This window comes from Mustelus asterias, chromosome 2, assembly GCF_964213995.1.
Source record: "Mustelus asterias chromosome 2, sMusAst1.hap1.1, whole genome shotgun sequence".
Lineage (NCBI taxonomy): Eukaryota > Metazoa > Chordata > Chondrichthyes > Carcharhiniformes > Triakidae > Mustelus > Mustelus asterias.
The window spans coordinates 3,341,385-3,364,847 of record NC_135802.1 but is presented as its reverse complement, the minus strand read 5'-3'; the positions used below and the strand labels follow the sequence as shown (position 1 = coordinate 3,364,847).

The 23,463-nt window shown below is 47.9% G+C and overlaps 1 protein-coding gene across 2 annotated transcripts in view; it reads right to left on the bottom strand.

Moving 5' to 3' along the window:
• The window catches only part of fam83hb (family with sequence similarity 83 member Hb), an 83,274-nt gene that overhangs the window by 43,562 nt on the left and 16,249 nt on the right, over positions 1 to 23,463 (bottom strand). For both annotated transcript variants that reach the window (XM_078230220.1, XM_078230230.1), the window contains exons 2-3: positions 9,807 to 10,277; positions 5,734 to 5,898 (exon numbers count right to left, since the gene is read on the bottom strand). In XM_078230220.1, the coding sequence (XP_078086346.1) occupies positions 5,734 to 5,898; positions 9,807 to 10,253 (612 nt within the window). In that variant the 5' untranslated portion in view covers positions 10,254 to 10,277. The remainder of the gene's footprint in view (positions 1 to 5,733; positions 5,899 to 9,806; positions 10,278 to 23,463) is intronic.

The following is a 23,463-nucleotide window of genomic DNA, read 5'->3' as shown; positions in this document are numbered from 1 at the left end:
TTTATCTTACCTGCCAAGGCCTTCTCATGACCCCTTCTGGCTCTCCTAATTTCTTTCTTAAGTCCCTTCCTACAAGCCGTATACTCATCTAGATCCCTATCATCGCCTAGCTCTCCGAACCTTTTGTACGCTTTCCTTTTCTTTTTGACTAGGTTCAGCGCAGCTTTCATGCACCACGGTTCCCGTAACCTACCAACACCTCCCTGTCTCATCGGAACGTTGTCATGCAGAACTCCAGACAAACATTCATTGAAAATCTGCCACCTTACTTCAGTACTTTTCCTCCTTCTAATTTACGCCTCTAATCTCCTGCCTGATAAGAACATAAGAACATAAGAAATAGGAGCAGGAGTAGGCCATCTAGCCCCTCGAGCCTGCCCCGCCATTCAATAAGATCATGGCTGATCTGACGTGGATCAGTCCCACTTACCCGCCTGATCCCCATAACCCTTAATTCCCTTACCGATCAGGAATCCATCCATCCGCGCTTTAAACATATTCAGCGAGGTAGCCTCCACCACCTCAGTGGGCAGAGAATTCCAGAGATTCACCACCCTCTGGGAGAAGAAGTTCCTCCTCAACTCTGTCTTAAACCGACCCCCCTTTATTTTGAGGCTGTGTCCTCTAGTTTTAACTTCCTTACTAAGTGGAAAGAATCTCTCCGCCTCCACCCTATCCAGCCCCCGCATTATCTTATAAGTCTCCATAAGATCCCCCCTCATCCTTCTAAACTCCAACGAGTACAAACCCAATCTCCTCAGCCTCTCCTCATAATCCAAACCCCTCATCTCCGGTATCAACCTGGTGAACCTTCTCTGCACTCCCTCCAATGCCAATATATCCTTCCTCATATAAGGGGACCAATACTGCACACAGTATTCCAGCTGCGGCCTCACCAATGCCCTGTACAGGTGCATCAAGACATCCCTGCTTTTATATTCTATCCCCCTCGCAATATAGGCCAACATCCCATTTGCCTTCTTGATCACCTGTTGTACCTGCAGACTGGGCTTTTGCGTCTCATGCACAAGGACCCCCAGGTCCCTTTGCACGGTAGCATGTTTTAATTTGTTTCCATTGAGATAGTAATCCCATTTGTTATTATTTCCTCCAAAGTGTATAACCTCGCATTTCTCAACGTTATACTCCATTTGCCATATCCTCGCCCACTCACTCAGCCTGTCCAAATCTCTCTGCAGATCTTCTCCGTCCTCCACACGATTCACTTTTCCACTTATCTTTGTGTCGTCTGCAAACTTCGTTACCCTACACTCCGTCCCCTCCTCCAGATCATCTATATAAATGGTAAACAGTTGCGGCCCGAGTACCGATCCCTGCGGCACGCCACTAGTTACCTTCCTCCAACCGGAAAAACACCCATTTATTCCGACTCTTTGCTTCCTGTCGGATAGCCAGTCCCCAATCCACTTTAACACACTACCCCCAACTCCGTGTGCCCTAATCTTCTTCAGCAGCCTTTTATGGGGCACCTTATCAAACGCCTTTTGGAAATCCAAAAACACCGCATCCACCGGTTCTCCTCCATCAACCGCCCTAGTCACATCTTCATAAAAATCCAACATGTTCGTCAAGCACGACTTTCCCCTCATGAATCCATGCTGCGTCTGATTGATCGAACCATTTCTATCCAGATGCCCTGCTATCTCCTCTTTAATAATGGATTCCAGCATTTTCCCTACTACAGACGTTAAGCTGACCGGCCTATAGTTACCCGCCTTTTGTCTCCTTCCTTTTTTAAACAGCAGCGTAACATTAGCCGTTTTCCAATCAACCGGCACTACCCCAGAATGCAACGAGTTTTGATAAATAATCACTAACGCATCCGCTATTACCTCTGACATTTCTTTCAATACCCTGGGATGCATTCCATCCGGACCCGGGGACTTGTCCACCTTCAGTCCCATTAGTCTACCCAGCACTGCCTCTCTGGTAACATTAATCGTATTAAGTATTTCTCCTGCTGCCAACCCTCTATCGTTAATATTTGGCATACTATTTGTGTCCTCCACCGTGAAGACCGACACAAAAAACTTATTTAAAGACTCAGCCATATCCTCATTTCCCACTATTAACTCCCCCCTCTCGTCCTCCAAGGGTCCAACATTCACTCTAGCCACTCTATTCCTTTTTATATATTTATAAAAACTTTTACTATCATTTTTTATATTAATTGCTAGCCTAGCTTCATAGTCTATCCTTCCTTTCTTTATCGCTTTCTTAGTCTCTCTTTGTTGTTTCTTAAATTTTTCCCAATCACTTGTTTCTCCACTATTTTTGGCCACTCTGTACGCAGCTGTTTTTATTTTAATACTCTCCTTTATTTCCTTCGTTATCCACGGCTGGTTCTCCCTTTTCTTACAATCCTTGTTTTTTGCTGGAATATATTTTTGCTGAGAACTGAAAAGGATCTCCTTAAAAATCCTCCACTGTTCCTCAGCTATCCTACCTGCCAGCCTGCTCTCCCAGTCGACCTTAGCCAATTCATCCCTCATCCTATCATATTTCCCTCTGTTCAAACAGAGAACACTGGTTTGAGACCAAACTTTCTCCTCTTCCATCTGAATCAGAAATTCGACCATATTGTGGTCACTAGACCCAAGAGGGTCCTTCACAATAAGATCCTTAATTCTACCTACCTCGTTACACAATACCAGATCCAAAATAGCTCGTTCCCTCGTCGGTTCCGTAACATGCTGCTCAAGGAAACTATCCCGACAGCATTCTAAGAACTCTTCCTCCATTCCACCCTTACCGACTTGAGTCTGCCAGTCAATGTGCATGTTGAAGTCCCCCATGATTATTGCCGTTCCGTTTTTACACGCATCCCTTATCTGCTTGTTTATAGCCCTCCCCACCTCAACATTATTATTTGGGGGCCTATATACCACACCTACTAGTGTCTTTCACCCTCTACTATTCCTCATCTCTACCCATAACGATTCCACGTTTTGTTCCTCAGAGCCTATGTCATCCCTCAGTACTACCCTGATATTATCTCTTATTAATAGCGCGACCCCACCACCTTTTCCTTCCTGTCTATTCTTCCTAAACGCCTGATACCCCTGGATATTCATCTCCCAGTCCTGGTCACCTTTCAGCCACGTTTCTGTAATGGCCACTAGATCGTACCCACTTGTGCTGATTTGCACCATCAACTCATTCACCTTGTTCCGAATGCTTCGTGCATTCAGGCAAAGTGTCCTTATTCCAGCTTTTATCTGGACCCGCTTTGATGAGTCGCGAACACCCTCATATTTCCCCTTACACCAGATAAACACTTTCCTAGCTTGCATGATCCTATCTCTTTCCAATGCTAGCGTAAAGGAGATAGAGTTATGATCACTATCCCCAAGATGCTCCCCCACTGAGAGATCCGACACCTGTCCAGGCTCATTAGCCAGTACCAGATCGAGTACAGCCTCTCCTCTTGTAGGCTTATCCACATGCTGTGTCAGGAAACCCTCCTAATAAACTCCTCTCCATCCAAACCCCTTACCCTAGGGATATTCCAATCGATGTTTGGGAAATTAAAGTCTCCCATCACGACAACCCTGTTATTACTACATCTCTCCAGGATCTGTTTCCCTATCTGCTCCTCAACATCCCTGTTCCTATTGGGCAGCCTGTAGAAAGCACCCAGCAAAGTTATCGACGCCTTACCGCTCCGGACTTCCACCCACAGAGACTCCGTAATCAATCCCTCCATGGCTTCCACCTTCTCTACAGCTGTGACACTATCCCTGCCACTCCACCCCCTATTTTGCCTCCCTCTCTGTCCCTCTGTACACTTCATCAGGTCCCGGGGATTTATCTACCTTGATGCGCTTTAAGACTTCCAGCACCTCCTTCTCTGTAATATGTACACTCCTCAAGACATCACTATTTATTTCCCCAAGTTCCCTAACATCCATGCTTTTCTCAACAGTAAATACTGATGAGAAATATTCATTTAGGATCTCACCCATCTCTTGTGGATCCTCACATAGATGACCTTGTTGATCCTTAAGAGGCCCTACTCTCTCCCTTGTTACTCTTTTGCCCTTTATGGTCAATGTAAAGTATTTAAATAGTGCTTATTCACAAATCTGGGAAATTCTCAAACATGCAATGAATTGATTACCAATCAGGTACTGTTGCCACGCAGGCCCAATTTTCACACAGGGAGCTCGCACAAACAGCAGTGAGGTGAATAAACAAGTTATTCTGATGCTGCTGGAGAGGCAGGACAAGAAACTGCTAAAACAGCGTAACAGAATTTTCACCATCCAAAGACAGCACCTCTGGCAAGCAGTCACCCTGTTAGCGCTGTCGTACAATGGCAGCCTGGAGTATAGACTCAACTCAAGGAACTGAACCCATTACCTGCTGACTTCAGGGGCCACAGTGGTTAACGCTGCTGCCTCACAGCACCAGGGACCCGGGTTCAATTCCAGCCTCACAGCGCCAGGGACCCGGGTTCAATTCCAGCCTCACAGCGCCAGGGACCCGGGTTCAATTCCAGCCTCGGGTCCCTGTCTGTGCGGAGTTTGCACGTTCTCCCCGTGTCTGTGTGGGTTTCCTCCGGGTGCTCCGGTTTCCTCCCATAGTCTGAAAGACGTGCTGGTTAGGTGAATTGGCCATGCTAAATTCTCCCTCAGTGTACCCGAACAGGTGCCGGAGTGTGGCGACTAGGGGATTTTCATTGCAGTGTTAATACAAGCCAACTTGTGACAATAATAAACAAAACTCAATTGGCCCAACTATTGCTGACTATTTGTCAAAAGGCTTCTTTGAATCTAGAGGATAAGCGTGTGTATTTTCATTGGATGTGTGCTCACATTTCACACCAACTCTTGCAGGTAGATAAGAGATTACTGAACAGATCATAGAATCCCCAACAGTGCAGAAAGTCCGAGTCAGCACCGGCCGCAGCCCCGCCCGGGCAGCCCCAGCCGCCCCAGCACCAGCCGCCCCAGCCCCAGCAGCCCCAGCCCCCGCCCGGTCAGCCCCAGCCGCACCAGCCCCCGCGGCAGCACCAGCAGCCGCGGCAGCACCAGCAGCCGCGGCAGCACCAGCAGCCGCGGCAGCACCAGCAGCCGCGGCAGCACCAGCAGCCGCGGCAGCACCAGCAGCCGCAGCAGCACCAGCAGCCGCGGCAGCACCAGCAGCCGCAGCAGCACCAGCAGCCGCGGCAGCACCAGCAGCCGCAGCAGCACCCAATCCCGCCCAAGTCGCACCAACGCAACCCACTGCAGTCCCACATGTTTAACTCGCTAATCCCTTTATCCTACGCATCCCAGGACACTAAGGAGCAATTTAGCACGGCCAATTCACTTAACCCACACGTCTTTGGAGTGAGAGGGGATACCGGACCACGCGGACACGGGGAGAACGTGCAAACTCCACACAGACAGTGACCCAAGCCGGGAATTGAACCCGGGTCCCTGGCGCTGTGAGGCAGCAGTGCTAACCACTGTGCCACCGTGCCGCCCAAAAGAAATGTGAGCTCATGCCTAAACACGGGACTGAACCAGGAACCTTTAAATCTTTAAATCTTCAGTCTGATGCACTCCCAACTGAGCTATTTCAACTTGCCTACTTGTCCCATAAATTTGGGTTCATTTGAGGTGAAAGATCCACATCTAAACCAGCACATCATCCAGTCCCCCAATCTTTAAAACCAGGTTCATCATCGCTCCATGGTAAACCAGGCCAAAACCACCTGGTTCTTACCTGTACGTAGCTCAGATTCACTTTGCATTTCTTGACCATATCCAGAAAGTGATGAGAGAACAGTTGATCCAGGAGGAGGTAGACAGGAATGCCGTGACTCGCAGCCTCCAACACCTCAGCAAACAGGTCAATATCAGTGAAAACATCCATTACAATCGCAATAACCTGTGGGGAGAAAGACCAGAATAAACCATCAAGTCAGCATTCCTCAGCAGAGAGGTGGCAACAAGAGCAGACAATGCTGGATAGCGAAGGGTTAACCTTACAACATTCCAGAACTTGCCAAGTTGCAAGTTAATTCTAGTGGGTCAATGTGAGTGTGTTGGAGTCACAACAGAGCGCTGGGAGAAATGTTACGCCTTGTTTATAAAAGGCAAGAGGGAGAAAGCCAGGAACTACAGGCCAGCCAATCAGTCATGGTGTGGAAACTTAACAATCGGACAGAAAATTAACTTTAGAGACATGCGGATTAATAAATTACAGCCACAATTTGATTTATTGAAGACAAATCATGATCAACTCACCCGATTAAGTGCTTTAATGAAGGACTGATGAAGGTAACACAGATATAAGGACTTTCAAAAATGGACTTTGAAAGGGATTTGATAAAGTATCATGTAATAGACTTGTCGCAAATTTGAATCCCAAAGGAACAGTGGTGACTTGTATCAACAATTGGCTAAGAAACAACTATTGGCTAAAAGTGTTGCACAATTGTTTTGATTGGAGGTAAGGGAGTGGCACAAAGTCAGTGAGTGGGACTAACTGGATCGTTCGCTTGAAGAACCAGCAGAGGCAAGATGGGCCGAATGGCTTCCTGTGCTGCATCATTCGAATACTCTGCAGTGATATTAAAGATGAGTCTAAGGCTCAGTGTATGATTGCGAAAGAAGTTGTGACACTCAGCGTCAAGGTGCAAGAACTCTTGCCAATGGCTCAGCATGGAGATTCTCAGAGATGAATGAGGCCTGAAGTATTCCCTTGCTCACGCTACTGCATTGCTCAAAGCACTCACTTCCTTCAAAAACAAAGATATAGAGATGTCGGCGTTGGACTGGGGTGGGCACAGGAAGAAGTCTCACGACACCAGGTAAAGCTGTTAGACTTCAATTTGGTATCACAAGCTTTCGGAGCACTGTTCCTTCATCAGGTGACTGACTGACCTGTTGGACTTTAACCTGGTCATAGAATCATAGAATCCTACAGTGCAGAAGGAGGCCATTCGGCCCCTCGAGTCTGCACCGACCACAATCCCACCCAGACCCTATCCCCATAACCATATGCACTTACCCTAGCTAGTCCTCCTGACACTAAGGGATAGTTTAGCATGGCCAATCCCCCGAACCTGCACATCTTTGGAGTGTGGGAGGAAACTGGAGCATCCGGAGGAAACCCATGCAAACACGGGGAGAACGTGCAAATTCCACACAGACAGTGACTCAAGCCGGGAGTCAAACCCGAGTCCCTGGCGCTGTGAGGCAGCAGTGCTAACCACTGTGCCGCCTTGGTGTTGGGACTTCTTACTGTTCAAAAAACAAGAACAGAAAATGCTGTAAAATCTCAGCCAGTCTGACAGCATCTGTTATAGCTGGGGGAAAGGAAATTATGATGCGATTAGGCGAGATTTAGCTGGCATAGGTTGGGGAAAGAAACTGCAGGGGATGGGCACAATTGTAATGTGGAGCTTGTTCAAGGAACAGCTACTACGCGTCCTTGATAAATATGTACCTGTCAGGCAGGGAGGAAGCAGACGTGTGAGGGAACTGTGGTTTACTAAGGAGGTTGAATCTCTTGTGAAGAGGAAGAAGGAGACTTATGTTAAGATGAGACGTGAAGGCTCAGTTAGGGCGCTTGAGAGTTACAAGTTAGCCAGGAAGGACCTAAAGAAAGAGTTAAGAAGAGCCAGGAGGGGACATGAGAAGTCTTTGGCAGGTAGGATCAAGGAAAACCCTAAAGCTTTCTATAGGTATGTCAGGAATAAAAGAATGACTAGGGTAAGATTAGGGCCAGTCAAGGACAGGAGTGGGAAGTTGTGCGTGGAGTCTGAAAAGATAGGAGAGGCACTAAATGAATATTTTTCGTCGGTATTCACACTGGAGAGGGACAGTGTTGTTGAGGGGAGTACTGAGATGCAGGCTGTTGGACTGGACGGGATTGAGGTTCATAAGGAGGAGGCGTTAGCAATTCTGGAAAGGGTAAAAATGGATAAGTCCCCTGGGCCGGATGGGATTTATCCTAGGATTCTCTGGGAGGCTAGGGAGGAGATTGCAGAGCCTTTGGCTTTGATCTTTGTGTCGTCATTGTCTACAGGAACAGTGCCAGAAGACTGGAGGATAGCAAATGTTGTCCCCTTGTTCAAGAAAGGGAGTAGGGACAACCCTGGTAATTATAGACCGGCGAGCCTTACTTCTGTTGTGGGCAAAGTTTTGGAAAGGATAAGAGATAGGATTTATAACCATCTAGAAAGGAATAATTTGATTAGGGATTGTCAGCACGGTTTTGGGAAGGGTAGGTTGTGCCTCACAAACCTGATTGAGTTCTTTGAGAAGGTGACCAAAGAGGTGGATGAGGGTAAAGCGGCTGATGTGGTGTATATGGATTTCAGCAAAGCGTTTGATAAGGTTCCCCATGGTAAGCTATTGCAGAAAATACGGACACATGGGATTGAGGGTGATTTAGTGGTTTGGATCAGGAATTGGCTAGCTGTAAGAAAACAGAGGGTGGTGGTTGATGGGAAATGTTCATCCTGGTGTTCAGTTACTAGTGGTGTACCGCAAGGATCTGTTTTGGGGCCACTGCTGTTTGTCATTTTTATTAATGACCTGGATGAGGGCGTAGAAAGATGAATTAGTAAATTTGCGGATGACACTAAAGTCGGTGGAGTTGTAGACAGTGCGGAGGGAAGTGGCAGGTTACAGAGGGACATAGATAAGCTGCAGAGCTGGGCTGAGAGGTGGCAAATGGAGTTTAATGCGGAAAAGTGTGAGGTGATTCACTTTGGAAGGAGTAACAGGAATACAGAGTACTGGGCTAATGGTAAGATACTTGGTAGTGTGGATGAACAGAGGGATCTGGGTGTCCATGTGCATAGATCCCTGAATGTTGGCACCCAGGTTGATAGGGTTGTTAAGAAGGCTTACGATGTGTTAGTTTTTATTGGTAGAGGGATTGAGTTTCGGAGCCAGGAGGTCATGCTGCAACTGTACAAAACTCTGGTGCGGCCGCACTTGGAGTATTGCGTACAGTTCTGGTCGCCGCATTATAGGAAAGATGTGGAAGTGTCGGAAAGGGTGCAGAGGAGATTTACCAGGATGTTGCCTGGTATGGTGGGAAGATCGTATGAAGAAAGGCTGAGGGACTTGAGGTTGTTTTCGCTAGAGAGGTTAAGAGGTGACTTAATAGAGGCATACAAGATGATCAGAGGATTAGATAGGGTGGATAGTGAGAGCCTTTTTCCTCGGATGGTGATGGCTAACACGAGGGGACATAGCTTTAAATTGAGGGGTGATAGATATAGGACAGATGTTAGAGGTAGGTTCTTTACTCAGAGAGTAGTAAGGGCGTGGAATGCCCTGCCTGCAGCAGTAGTGGACTCGCCAACATTAAGAGCATTCAAATGGTTATTGGATAAACATATGGATGATATTGGAATAGTGTAGGTTAGAGGGGCTTTAGATTGGTTTCACTGGTCGGCGCAACATCGAGGGCCGAAGGGCCTGTACTGCGCTGTAATGTTCTATGTTCTATCTGTGGAGAGAGAATCGAGCCAATGTTTTGAGTCTGGATGACCCTTCGTCAGAACTACCACCCATGCTTGAAACATTGGCTCTGTTTTCCATTTCCACTCCATCTGACGAAGGAGCAGCGCTCCGAAAGCTAGTGGCTTTTGCTACCAAATAAACCTGTTGGACTTTAACCTGGTGTTGTTAGACTCCTTACTGTGTTTACCCCAGTCCAACACCAGCATCTCCACATCTGTTTCTCTCCACAGAGGCTGTCAGGCCTGGTGAGAATTTCCCACATTTTGTGTTCCAGCAGCCACAGTAATTTGCTTTTATCATTAATGTCCTTACCTGGGTGGCTGACCTGATGAGTCTCCTGACCTCTTCCTTGATGCTGAGAGTGTCAGGAGCTGGTGGATGGACAAAGATTGTAACATCAGAGGGTCCCCTACACATGTGGCTATCAGGCCAGCCAAGATCGAGTGCTGGAGCAGCAATGTCCGTGTGAACTGGCCAGTAGGTTCCTGATGAGTCTGATTCAGTGTAGTCACCTTGCATAAACTCAAGCTCATCTATGGGTACGGTGGGTTTCTTCATGTGCTTATTAATGTGCTCAATCTCAGTGCTGCTGAGAAAATCCACCTCCTTCTCATCTGCCAGGAATTGGTAGTAGGCATCGATTCCCTCCTCAGTCAGGATGTCAATGGCGATGCGGTAATATTCCTTGTAGTGAGGAGGGACATGGCCAGGGTCATTGTCCACATTGCCCAAGGATGAAGATTGAGAACGGTGTGCCATCTTGCACTCACTGCCGCAGCAAACCTGCAGATACAACTCAGAGTTAGGGATACTGAGGGACAAAAGAATCTGGATACAAACACCCAAATTACTGACACAGAGACTTGTACATACACAAGGGAATTAGCAACACTCGGGGACACAAGGCCACACGCAGACACACACATACACAGGGACCTGTAAATATGCAGCTAACTTAGTGAAACCGGGGGATAGAAGGGCCTGTGTATACACACACACACACAGATTGGAGCAGAAGTAGGCCAAAGGACAAAACATTACAAAATTCCACTTGCATGGCGCACAAATATGCATACAGTTAACCAAATATTCAGGTTAATGCCTCTTGAGCCTGCCCAACATTTGATATCAAGGCTGATCTTGACCTCTATTCTCCTGTCTACCCCCGATACCCTTTGACTGCCTCCTCAGTCAACAGTCTACCCAATTCCGCCTTAAAGATATTCAATAGTCCTGCCTGCACCACTCTCTGGGGAAGAGAAATCCACAGGTTCATGATCCTCAGGGAAAATGAACTCTCCTCATCTCTGCCTTAAAAAAAAGACTTCCTATTTTTAAACTCTGTCTCCTAGTTGTCATTTCTCTCATAAGGAGAAACATTTTTTCAGCATCCACCCTGTTAAGTGCCCTCAGGATCATATATGTTTCCGTAAGATCACCTCCTCATTCATCTAAACTCTAATGGATACAGATCCAACTGTGCCCCTCATTCCGGGAATCAGGCAATTCACCTTCTATGTTCCTGGATCACTTGCATCCTTTCTTAAATAAGGAGACCAAACTGTACATCGTATTCCAGATGTGGTTTGACCAACGTCCGGAACAATTGTAACAACATTTCCCTACTTTTATATTCCATTCCCCTTGCAATGAACACCAATAGTCAATTTGCCTTCTTGGATCACTTGCTGTATCTGCTGGGGCGGCACGGTAGCACAGTGGTTAGCACTGCTGCTTCACAGCTCCAGGGTCCTGGGTTCAATTCCCGGCTCGGGTCACCGCCTGTGTGGAGTTTGCACATTCTCCTCGTGTCTGCGTGGGTTTCCTCCGGGTGCTCCGGCTTCCTCCCACAGTCCAAAGATGTGCGGGTTAGGTTGATTGGCCAGGTTAAAAAAATTGCCCCTTAGAGTCCTGGGATGTGTAGGTTAGAGGGATTAGCGGGTAAAATATGTGGGGGTAGGGCCTGGGTGGGATTGTGGTCGGTGCAGACTCGATGGGCCGAATGGCCTCCTTCTGCACTGTAGGGTTTCTATGATTTCTATGAAACTAACCTTTTGTGATTGATGAACCAGCCTCCCCAGATCCCTTTCTACCACAGGTTTCTGAAATCTCTCCCCATTTTTAATAAGCTGCTGCTTTTCTATTCTTCTTCTCAAAGTGGACACATTCACATTTGCCCAAATTACACCCCAGCTACCAATTTTTTCCCACTCACTTGATGGATCAATATCCCTTCACAGACATGTCCTTGTCACAACTCATTCGTCTATCTATCTTTATGTCATCAGCAAATTTAACAGCTGTTCATTCATTCCCAGCATCCAAATCATTGATATAGATTATAAATAGTTGAGGTCTCAGCACTGATTCCTGTGGCTGGTTACATTTGCCACCTGCAAAAAGACCCATTAATCCCCACTCTCTGCTCCCTGGCAGATAAGAAGTCTCACAACACCAGGTTATGCTGTGAGACTTCTTACTGTGTTTACCCCAGTCCAAAGCGGGCATCTCCACATCATGGCTCTGTCAGATAGCCAATCCTCTATCCACGCTGATACTTTATCCCAGACCATGAGCTCATATTTTACACATTAGCCTTTGATTAGTTAATTAGCATTAGTAACAATGGAGAGAGTAGGGCCTCTGCAGGATCAACAAGGTCATCTATGTGCGGATCCACAAGAGATGGGCGAGATCCTAAATGAATATTTCTCATCAGTATTTACTGTTGAGAAAAGCATGGATGTTAGGGAACTTGGGGACATAAATAGTGATGTCTTGAGGAGTGTACATATTACAGAGAAGGAGGTGCTGGAAGTCTTAAAGCGCATCAAGGTAGATAAATCCCCGGGACCTGATGAAGAGTATCCCAGGACATTGTGGGAAGCTCGGGAGGAGATTGCGGGTCCCCGAGCCGAGATATTTGAATCATCGATAGTCACGGGTGAGGTGCCTGAAGATTGGAGAGTGGCAAATGTGGTGCCTTTGTTTAAAAAGGGCTGCAGAGAAAAGCCTGGGAACTACAGGCCAGTGAGCCTCACATCTGTGGTGGGTAAATTGTTGGAAGGTATTTTGAGAGACAGGATCTACAGGCATTTAGAGACGCAAGGACTGATTAGGGACAGTCAGCATGGCTTTGTGAGTGGAAAATCATGTCTCTCAAATTTGATTGAGTTTTTTGAAGGGGTAACCAAGAAGGTAGATGAGGGCAGTGCAGTTGATGTTGTCTACATGGACTTTAGCAAGGCCTTTGACAAGGTACCGCATGGTAGGTTGTTGCATAAAGTTAAATCTCACGGGATCCAGGGTGAGGTATCTAAATGGATACAAAATTGGCTTCTTGACAGAAGCCAGAGGGTGGTTGCAGAGAGTTGTTTTTCAAACTGGAGGCCTGTGACCAGTGGTGTTCCTCAGGGAAGAGGGGGGGGGGTGGGGGGGGCATATTTACAACTCCCTGAAGGTGGCAGTTCAAGTTGAGGATGATTACAATGCGGACAACAGCTTTGTAAATAGGGATATTGAGTACAAAACAAGAAAGCCATGCTAATCCTTTATTGGCCACTGGTTAGACCCCAGTTGGAGCATTATTGACAATTTACATAGAACATAGAACAGTACAGCACAGAACAGGCCCTTCGGCCCACAATGTTGTGCCAAGCTTTATCTGAAACCAAGATCAAGCTATCCCACTCCCTATCATCCTGGTGTGCTCCATGTGCCTATCCAATAACCGCTTAAATGTTCCTAAAGTGTCTGACTCCACTATCACTGCAGGCAGTCCATTCCACACCCCAACCACTCTCTGCGTAAAGAACCTACCTCTCATATCCTTTCTATATCTCCCACCATGAACCCTATAGTTATGCCCCCTTGTAATAGCTCCATCCACCCGAGGAAATAGTCTTTGAACGTTCACTCTATCTATCCCCTTCATCATTTTATACACCTCTATTAAGTCTCCCCTCAGCCTCCTCCGCTCCAGAGAGAACAGCCCTAGCTCCCTCAACCTTTCCTCATATGACCTACCCTCCAAACCAGGCAGCATCCTGGTAAATCTCCTCTGCACTCTTTCCAGCGCTTCCACATCCTTCTTATAGTGAGGTGACCAGAACTGCACACAATATTCCAAATGTGGTCTCACCAAGGTCCTGTACAGTTGCAGCATAACCCCACGGCTCTTAAACTCCAACCCCCTGTTAATAAAAGCCAAGGATGAATGCCAAGGACACAGAATTTACCAGGGGTAGCTACTCACTGTGCCACACGGCCTAACCCAGATAACACTAAGATTAATCATGTGGATAGGAAGAAGAAGCTGCGATTGTTCTCCTCAGAGCAGAGAAGGTTACGGAAAGAGTTACTTGTTTATTAAATTCATTCATGTGATCTGGGCATTGCTGGAAAGTCCAGCATTTATTGCCCATCCCTAATTGCCCTTCAGTAGATGCTGGTGAGCTGCCTTCTTGAACTGCAATAGTCCATCTGGTATGACCTTTCTGTAGCGGTACAACTAAATGGCTTGCTAGACTATTTCAGACCTAATCAGATGCTGTGGCTCTGGAGTCCCGTGGAGGCCAGACCAGGCCAGACGGCAGATTTCCTTCCCTGAAGGATGATACTATCTTTATATTCCAGATTTCTTTTTAAATAATTGAATTTATTTGTTAATTGAATTTAAATTGCAAAACTTGCTGTGGTGGGATTTGAACCCATGTCCTCACAGTTTTAGAGCTATGGTAAAGTCGCCATCGTCCCAGATGACCATAAGCTCAAAGGGGAGAGCTGACTGGTGGTGATTGAACCCGAGGGTCACCACAGCTCAAGGCTGAGAATAACCTCACCTGGAACAGGGATTGAACCCACGCTGTTGGTGTCGCTCTGCATCACTAACCAGCTGTCCAGCCAACTCAGCTAAACCCACTCCCTCTGGAACTACAGATTACTATGCCAGTGACATCATCACAACGCCACTCTCATCCCAGCTATTTAGTAGAGGTAAGGATGGAGAAACAGTTTCCTCTGGCGAGCGCTTTGCTAAACAAGGGTCATATCTTTAAAATAACTCGCAAAAGAAGCAGAAAGGAAAAGAGTGGGAATTTCTGCCAAGGATCGTTATGATCTGAAATGCACTCTGAAAAGAGATTCCATCACAAAAGGTAACTGAAGAGGATTCATTTGCAGGGCTATGGGGAGAAAGCTGGAGCATGGGATTAAATTGGACACTTCTTTCAAAGTGCTGACACAGGCAGAGAGTCAGAGTTCGAGAGTCATAGAGGTTTACAGCATGGAAACAGGCCCTTTGGCCCAACTTGTCCATGCCGCCCTTTTCTTTAAACCCCTAAGCTAATCCCAATTGCCCGCATTTGGCCCATATTCCTCGATACCCATCGTACCCATGTAACTATCTAAATGCTTTTTAAAAGACAAAATTGTACCCGCCTCTACTACTACCTCTGGCAGCTTGTTCCAGATACTCACCACCCTCTGTGTGAAAAAATTGCCCCTCTGGACCCTTTTGCATCTCTCCCCTCTCACCTTAAACCTATGCCCTCTAGTTTTAGACTCCCCTACCTTTGGGAAAAGATATTGACTACCTAACTGATCTATGCCCCTCATTATTTTATAGACCTCTATAAGGTCACCCCTCAGCCTCCTACGCTCCAGAGAAAAAAATCCCAGTCTATCCAGCCTCTCCTTATAACTCAAACCATCAAGTCCCGGTAGCACCCTAGTAAATCTTTTCTGCACTCTTTCTAGTTTAATAATATCCTTTCTATAATAGGGTGACCAGAACTGCACACAGTATTCCAAGTGTGGCCTTACCAATGTCTTGTACAACTTCAACAAAATGTCCCATCTCCTGTATTCAATGTTCTGACCGATGAAACCAAGCATGCCGAATGCCTTCTTCACCACCCCGTCCACCTGTGACCCCACTTTCAAGGAGCTATGAACCTGTACTCCTAGATCTCTGTTCTGTAACTCTCCCCAACACCCTACCATTAACTGGGTAAGTCCTGCCCTGGTTCAATCTACCAAAATGCATCACCTCGCATTTATCTAAATTAAACTCCATCTGCCATTCGTCAGCCCACTGGCCCAAATGATCAAGATCCCGCTGCAATCCGAGATAACCTTCTTCATTGTCCACTATGCCACTAATCTTGGTGCCATCTGCAAACTTACTAACCATGCCCCCTATATTCTCATCCAAATCATTAATATAAATGACAAATAACAGTGGACCCAGCCCTGATCCCTGATGCACACCGCTGGTCACAGGCCTCCAGTTTGAAAAACAACCCTCTACAACCACCCTCTGGCTTCTGTCATCAAACCAATTTTGTATCCATTTAGATACCTCACCTCGGATCTTGTGAGATTTAACCTTATGCAACAACCTACCTTGTGGTACCTTGTCAAAGGCCTTGCTAAAGTCCACGTAGGCAACATCAACTGCACTGCCCTCATCTACCTTCTTGGTTACCCCTTCAAAAAACTCAATTAAATTTGTAAGACATGATTTTCCACTCACAGAGCCAGGCTGACTGTCCCTAATCAGTCCTTGCATCTCTAAATGCCTGTAGATCCTGTCTCTCAAAATACCTTCCAACAACTTACCCACCACAGATGTGAGGCTCACTGGCCTGTAGCTCCCAGGCTTTTCCCTGCAGCCCTTTTTAAACAAAGACACAACATTTGCCACTCTCCAATCTTCAGGCACCTCACCCGTGACTATCGATGATTCAAATATCTCGGCTAGAGGACCCGCAATTTCCTCCCTCGCCTCCCACATTGTCCTGGGATACACTTCATCAGGTCCCGGGGATTTATCTACCTTGATGCACTTTAAGACTTCCAGCACCTCCTTCTCTGTAATATGTACACTCCTCAAGACATCACTATGTCTTATGGAATACTGTGTGCAGTATTGGTCCCCTTATATGAGGAAGGATATATTGGCATTGGAGGGAGTGCAGAGAAGGTTCACCAGGTTGATACCGGAGATGAGGGGTTTGGATTATGAGGAGAGGCTGAGGAGATTGGGTTTGTACTCGTTGGAGTTTAGAAGGATGAGGGGGGATCTTATGGAGACTTATAAGATAATGCGGGGGCTGGATAGGGTGGAGGCGGAGAGATTCTTTCCACTTAGTAAGGAAGTTAAAACTAGAGGACACAGCCTCAAAATAAAGGGGGGTCGGTTTAAGACAGAGTTGAGGAGGAACTTCTTCTCCCAGAGGGTGGTGAATCTCTGGAATTCTCTGCCCACTGAGGTGGTGGAGGCTACCTCGCTGAATATGTTTAAAGCGCGGATGGATGGATTCCTGATCGGTAAGGGAATTAAGGGTTATGGGGATCAGGCGGGTAAGTGGTACTGATCCACGTCAGATCAGCCATGATCTTATTGAATGGCGGGGCAGGCTCGAGGGGCTAGATGGCCTACTCCTGCTCCTATTTCTTATGTTCTTATGTTCTTATTTATTTCCCCAAGTTCCCTAACATCCATGCTTTTCTCAACAGTAAATACTGATGAGAAATATTTATTTAGGATCTCACCCATCTCTTGTGGATCCGCACATAGATGACCTTGTTGATCCTTAAGAGGCCAGACTCTCTCCCTAGTTACTCTTTTGCTCTTTATGTATTTGTAGAAGCTCTTTGGATTCTCCTTTGCCTTATCTGCCAAAACAATCTGGTGTACCCTTTTTGCCCTCCTGATTTCTCTCTTAACTCTACTCCTACACCCCCTATACTCTTCAAGGGACTCACTTGATCCCAGCTGCCTATGCATGTCATGTGCCGCCGCCTTCTTCTTGACCAGGGCCTCAATATCCCGAGTCATCCAGGGTTCCCGACTTCTACCAGCCTTGCCCTTCAGTCTAAGAGGAATGTGTTTACCCTGAACCCTGGTGAACACACTTTTGAAAGCCTCTCACTTACCAGACGTCCCTTTGCCTGCCCACAGACTGAATGAGTTCCTATTGTTCAGAATTATTCTATGACTCTAATTTGAATGGAGAATAGCTGGATGATGTCAGAGATTTGCATGATATTAAAAGCAGCACCTCAGTAGCTAAAGTTAGAAATTAAGTTGATGGAACATTTGATTTTACAGTAAGAGATGCAGAATAGAAGCTTTGAAGTGTAACAGTAAACATAGCAAGTCCACTGTTCTAATAGTTTGTGTAGATTTGACTCAGTCAATTCTATGGTCTCCTGACAAACCTCCATCAAAAGCTACCCACCGGAACGCTGACTCAAAGCAACTGCTGGATTCACTCTGCTCTCGGCGCATCAAATCTCCATGTTGACTCCTCCTTGCATACCAATCATCTAACCCTCAGATTCTCTGATAGTTGTTTACAAGGACCTGCATCATATTATAAATCGGAATCTCTGAGCCAAAGATTTTGCTGCTATTCTGCGCCATTTTCTGTTTTTACCCTTTTGATTCCCTTCCCCTCCTTTTTCAGCTGCCCAGACATTTTGTTTTAATTCAATCCCAAAATGTGACTGTCACTAGCAACACAAAGATATATTTTTCATCTCTTATTGGTCCAAGATGGTGGTGGCGTGACTAAGTGCTGGGATTGGTTTGGAGGGTAGGTCTTATGAGGAAAGATTGAGGGAGCTAGGGCTGTTCTCTCTGGAGCGGAGGAGGCTGAGGGGAGACTTAATAGAGGTTTATAAAATGATGAAGGGGATAGATAGGGTGAACGTTCAAAGACTATTTCCTCGGGTGGATGGAACTATTACAAGGGGACATAACTATAGGGTTCGTGGTGGGAGATATAGGAAGGATATCAGAGGTAGGTTCTTTACACAGAGAGTGGTTGGGGTGTGGAATGGACTGTCTGCAGTGATAGTGGAGTCAGACACTTTAGGAACATTTAAGCGGTTATTGGATAGGCACATGGAGCACACCAGGATGATAGGGAGTGGGATAGCTTGATCTTGGTTTCAGATAAAGCTCAGCACAACATCGTGGGCCGAAGGGCCTGTTCTGTGCTGTACTGTTCTATGTTCTATGATTGGAGGAGGGGATGGCAGGGTGTCTCTTTGGAGAGGAATGAGGCTTCCCATGGCCCTCTGAGTGGCGGAAGGCCAGGGTTTGGGAGATGCTGCCACAGAATCCTTGACAAATTGTTTCAGTGCTTTCTGTAGATAGTACACACGGAAATCACAATATGCTCCAGGGATGAGACAGACAAACTTTTCATGGATCATCCATAGAATCCTACAGTGCAGAAAGAGGTATTCGGCCCATCGAGTCAGCACCGACCACAATTCCACCCAGACCCTATCCCTATGACCCCATACATTTACCCGAGCTAGTCTCCCTGACACTGCCAATTTAGCATGGCCAATGCACCTAACCCACACATCTTTGGAGTGTGGGAGGAAACCCACGCAGACACGGGGAGAACGTGCAGACTCCACACAGACATGCCGGGAATCGAACCCGGGTTCCTGGTGCTGTGAGGCAGCAGTGCTAACCACTGTGCCACCGTGATGTCAGGTGTGTGGAGAGGGTCTGTGTATATGTGTCCTCACTGCTGAGTTCACCAAGCCAAATTTTTAAAAGTCTGTCACGAGATGCAAACTTTGCTGGCTAGGCCCGCATTTGTTGTTCATCGCTAATTGCGCTGGAATAAAGTGGTGCTGAGACACCGACATGAATTGCTTGAAGTAGGTACACCCACAGTGCTGTTAGGGAGGGAGTTCCAGGATTTTGACCCAGCGACAGTGAAGGAACGGCCGATATATTTCCAAGTCAGGATAGTGAGTGACTCGGAGGGGAATCTCCAGGTGGGGGTGTTCCCAGGTATCTGCTGCTCTTGTCCTTCTAGATGGAAGTGGCCGTGGGTTTGGGAGGTGCTGCCTAAGGAGCCTTGGTGAGTTGCTGCAGTGCATCTTGTAGATGGTACACACGGCTGTCACTGTGCGTTGGTGGTGGAGGGAGTGGATGTTTGTGGATGGGGTGCTGATCAAGCGGGGCTGCTTTGTCCTGGATGGTGTGGAGCTTCTTGTGTGTTGGAGCTGCACCCATCCAGGCAAGTGGGGAGTATTCCATCACACTGCTGACTTGTGCCTTGTAGATGGTGGACAGGATTTGAGGAGTCAGGTGGTGAGTTGTTCATTTCCCAGTTTCTGACCTGCTCTGGTAGTCATTGTGTGTATAAAATATAGGCTATTAATTTTTTGGCCCGTGTTAACCCCAGGATGTTCACGGGGAGATTCAGTGATGGTAACATTGTTGACCATCAAGACAACAGGACTAGAAGGTTTTTCTGGTTAGTGATGGCTGTTGCCTGGTGTGCATGACTTGCCACTTATCAGCCATAGATATTATCCAGATCTTGCTGCATTTGGACACGGGCGGCTTGAGTATCTGAGGAGTGGCGAATGGTGAACATTGTGCATCAGTGAACATCCCCACTTGTGAGATTTTGATGGAGGGAAGGTCATTGCTGACTGGGCGAGAGCATTACCCCGAGGTGTCCTGCATCAATGCCCCAGGACTGAGATGATCAACCTCCAACAGCCACAACTATAATCCATTGTGCTCGGCACGAGCACAACTAATGGAAGCTTTTCCCTGATTCCCACTGACTCCGGTGTTGCCATGGCTCATTGATGCTGCTCTCAGTCAATGCTGTCTCCATGTCAAGAGAAATCACTTTTACTTCAGTCCTGATAGAATCCAACCTCAGTGTCACTGAACATCTTTAAGTTTATTTATTAGTGTCACAAGTAGGCTTACATTAACACTGCAATGAAGTTACTGTGAAATTCCCCTAGTCGCCACAATCCACGCCTGTTCGGGTACACCGAGGGAGTATTTGGCACGGCCAATGCACCTAACCAGCACGTCTTTCAGAATGTGGGAGGAAACCCATGCAGACACGGGGAGAATGTGCAAACTCCCCGCAGACAGTGACCCGAGCCGGGAATCGAACCCGGGTCCCTGGCGCTGTGAGGCAGCAGTGCTAACCACTGTGCCACCGTGCCGCTGGGAATCGAACCCGGGTCCCTGACACTGTGAGGCAGCAGTGCTAACCACTGTGCCACCGTGCCGCTGGGAATCGAACCCGGGTCCCTGACGCTGTGAGGCAGCAGCGCTAACCGCTGTGCCACCGTGCCCCCGGGAATCGAACCCGGGTCCCTGGCACTGTGAGGCAGCAGTGCCAACCACTGTGCCACCGTGCCCCCGGGAATCGAACCCGGGTCCCTGGCACTGTGAGGCAGCAGTGCTAACCACTATGCAAGTGCTGCTTGATAACACTATCACCTTCCATCAATTTGCTAATGATCGAAAGGAGACTGATGGAGTGCTACTTAGCCGAATTCAACTTGTCCTGCTTTTGGTGTACAGCACATCCCTGGGAAATATTCCACACTGTCAGGTACATTCCAGTGTTGTAGCTGTACTCAAACAGCTTGGCTGGAGATGTTAGTTCGGGAGGACAGACCTCCAATACTACAGCTGGAATGTTTTCAGAGCCTTATATTTTACCATTTCCAACATCTCCACATGGAGTAAATCAAATCAGCCGAAGACCGGCATCTGTGATTCTGGACAGCTCAGAAGCAGAGCAAGGTGAAGCATACACTCCACCCTTCTGGCTCAGGGAGAGTGTCCATGTTTCAGCCTTGCAGTTTTGCTGAGCTTCCCCATCATTGATGAGGGTATTTGTGGAGCCTTTCCTCTGGCCAGCTCTTTAATTGTCCACCACCATTCATGACTGGATGTGGCAGCATCTACTGGCTGTGGGGTCACTTAGCTCTGCCCTTCACACGCAAACAGTCCAGTGTTGCAGCTTCACCAGGTTGACACCTCATTTTTAGGTCTGCCTGATGCTGCTCCTGGCATTCCCTCCTGCACTCTCCATTGAACCAGGGTTGATGGGAATGGTTGAGTGGGGGATATGTCAGGCCATGCAGTAACAGATTGTGGTTGAGTGCAGTTCTGCTGCTGTTGTTGGCCCACAGCGCCTCATGGATACCCAGCTTTCAGCTGCAAGATCTGGTCTGAATCTATCCCAGTTAGCAGTGCTGTAGTGCCACACAGCAAGATATATTGTTAGTGTGAAGACAGGACTTTGTCTCCTCACAACTGTGAGGTGGTCACTTCTAACCCTACTGCCATAGACTGATGCAACTGTGACAGGTAGATTAGTGAGAGTGAGGTCAAGTAGGTTTTTCCCCTCAGTAGTTCCCTCAAGGACTCTACCTCAACCCAGTCTGGTAGCTATTTATTTCAGATCTCTGCCAGGAGGTGGGACAGGATGTAGCCAAGGATGGTGATGGAGGAGCTTGGAACATTGACACAAAGGTAGGCTCTGGTGCAAGTGACTTAGTCAGGATGTTGCTTGACTCCTCTGTGGTACAGAGCTCCCAATTTTGACACAAGTCCCAGAGATCAGGAGGAAATCTTTGCAAGGTGAATGGACTTTGCTCTTTTTGGTGCCTAGATTGATGAGAGGTGGCCAGGCTCGATTTAATGACCAGGTGGAGAGTATTCTGCCACCTTCCTCACTTGTGTTCTGCAGATAGTGAAGAAGCTTTGGGAAATCAGAATGTGGCCAATTCACTGCAGAATACACAGGGAGAGACTCTCCCACCCCGTCACGCTAATGTTCCAGCGCAGGGAGAGTCTCTCCCACCCCGTCACGCTAATGTTCCAGCGCAGGGAGAGTCTCTCCCACCCCATCACGCTAATGTTCCAGCGCAGGGAGAGTCTCTCCCACCCCGTCACGCTAATGTTCCAGCGCAGGGAGAGTCTCTCCCACCCCGTCACGCTAATGTTCCAGCGCAGGGAGAGACTCTCTCACCCGTCACGCTAATGTTCCAGCACAGGGAGAGACTCTCCCACCCGTCACGCTAATGTTCCAGCACAGGGAGAGACTCTCCCACCCGTCACGCTAATGTTCCAGCGCAGGGAGAGACTCTCTCACCCGTCACGCTAATGTTCCAGCGCAGGGAGAGACTCTCCCACCCCGTCACGCTAATGTTCCAGCGCAGGGAGAGACTCTCCCACCCCGTCACGCTAATGTTCCAGCACAGGGAGAGACTCTCCCACCCGTCACGCTAATGTTCCAGCGCAGGGAGAGACTCTCCCACCCGTCACGCTAATGTTCCAGCACAGGGAGAGACTCTCCCACCCGTCACGCTCATGTTCCAGCACAGGGAGAGACTCTCCCACCCGTCACGCTAATGTTCCAGCGCAGGGAGAGACTCTCCCACCCGTCACGCTAATGTTCCAGCACAGGGAGAGACTCTCCCACTCGTCACGCTAATGTTCCAGCGCAGGGAGAGACTCTCCCACCCGTCACGCTAATGTTCCAGCGCAGGGAGAGACTCTCTCACCCGTCACGCTAATGTTCCAGCACAGGGAGAGACTCTCCCACCCGTCACGCTAATGTTCCAGCACAGGGAGAGACTCTCCCACCCCGTCACGCTAATGTTCCAGCACAGGGAGAGACTCTCTCCCGTCACGCTAATGTTCCAGCGCAGGGAGAGTCTCTCTCACCCGTCACGCTAATGTTCCAGCGCAGGGAGAGACTCTCCCACCCGTCACGCTAATGTTCCAGCGCAGGGAGAGACTCTCTCACCCGTCACGCTAATGTTCCAGCGCAGGGAGAGACTCTCTCACCCGTCACGCTAATGTTCCAGCACAGGGAGAGACTCTCCCACCCGTCACGCTAATGTTCCAGCACAGGGAGAGACTCTCCCACCCGTCACGCTAATGTTCCAGCACAGGGAGAGACTCTCTCACCCGTCACGCTAATGTTCCAGCACAGGGAGAGACTCTCCCACCCCGTCACGCTAATGTTCCAGCGCAGGGAGAGACTCTCTCACCCGTCACGCTAATGTTCCAGCGCAGGGAGAGACTCTCTCACCCGTCACGCTAATGTTCCAGCACAGGGAGAGACTCTCCCACCCGTCACGCTAATGTTCCAGCACA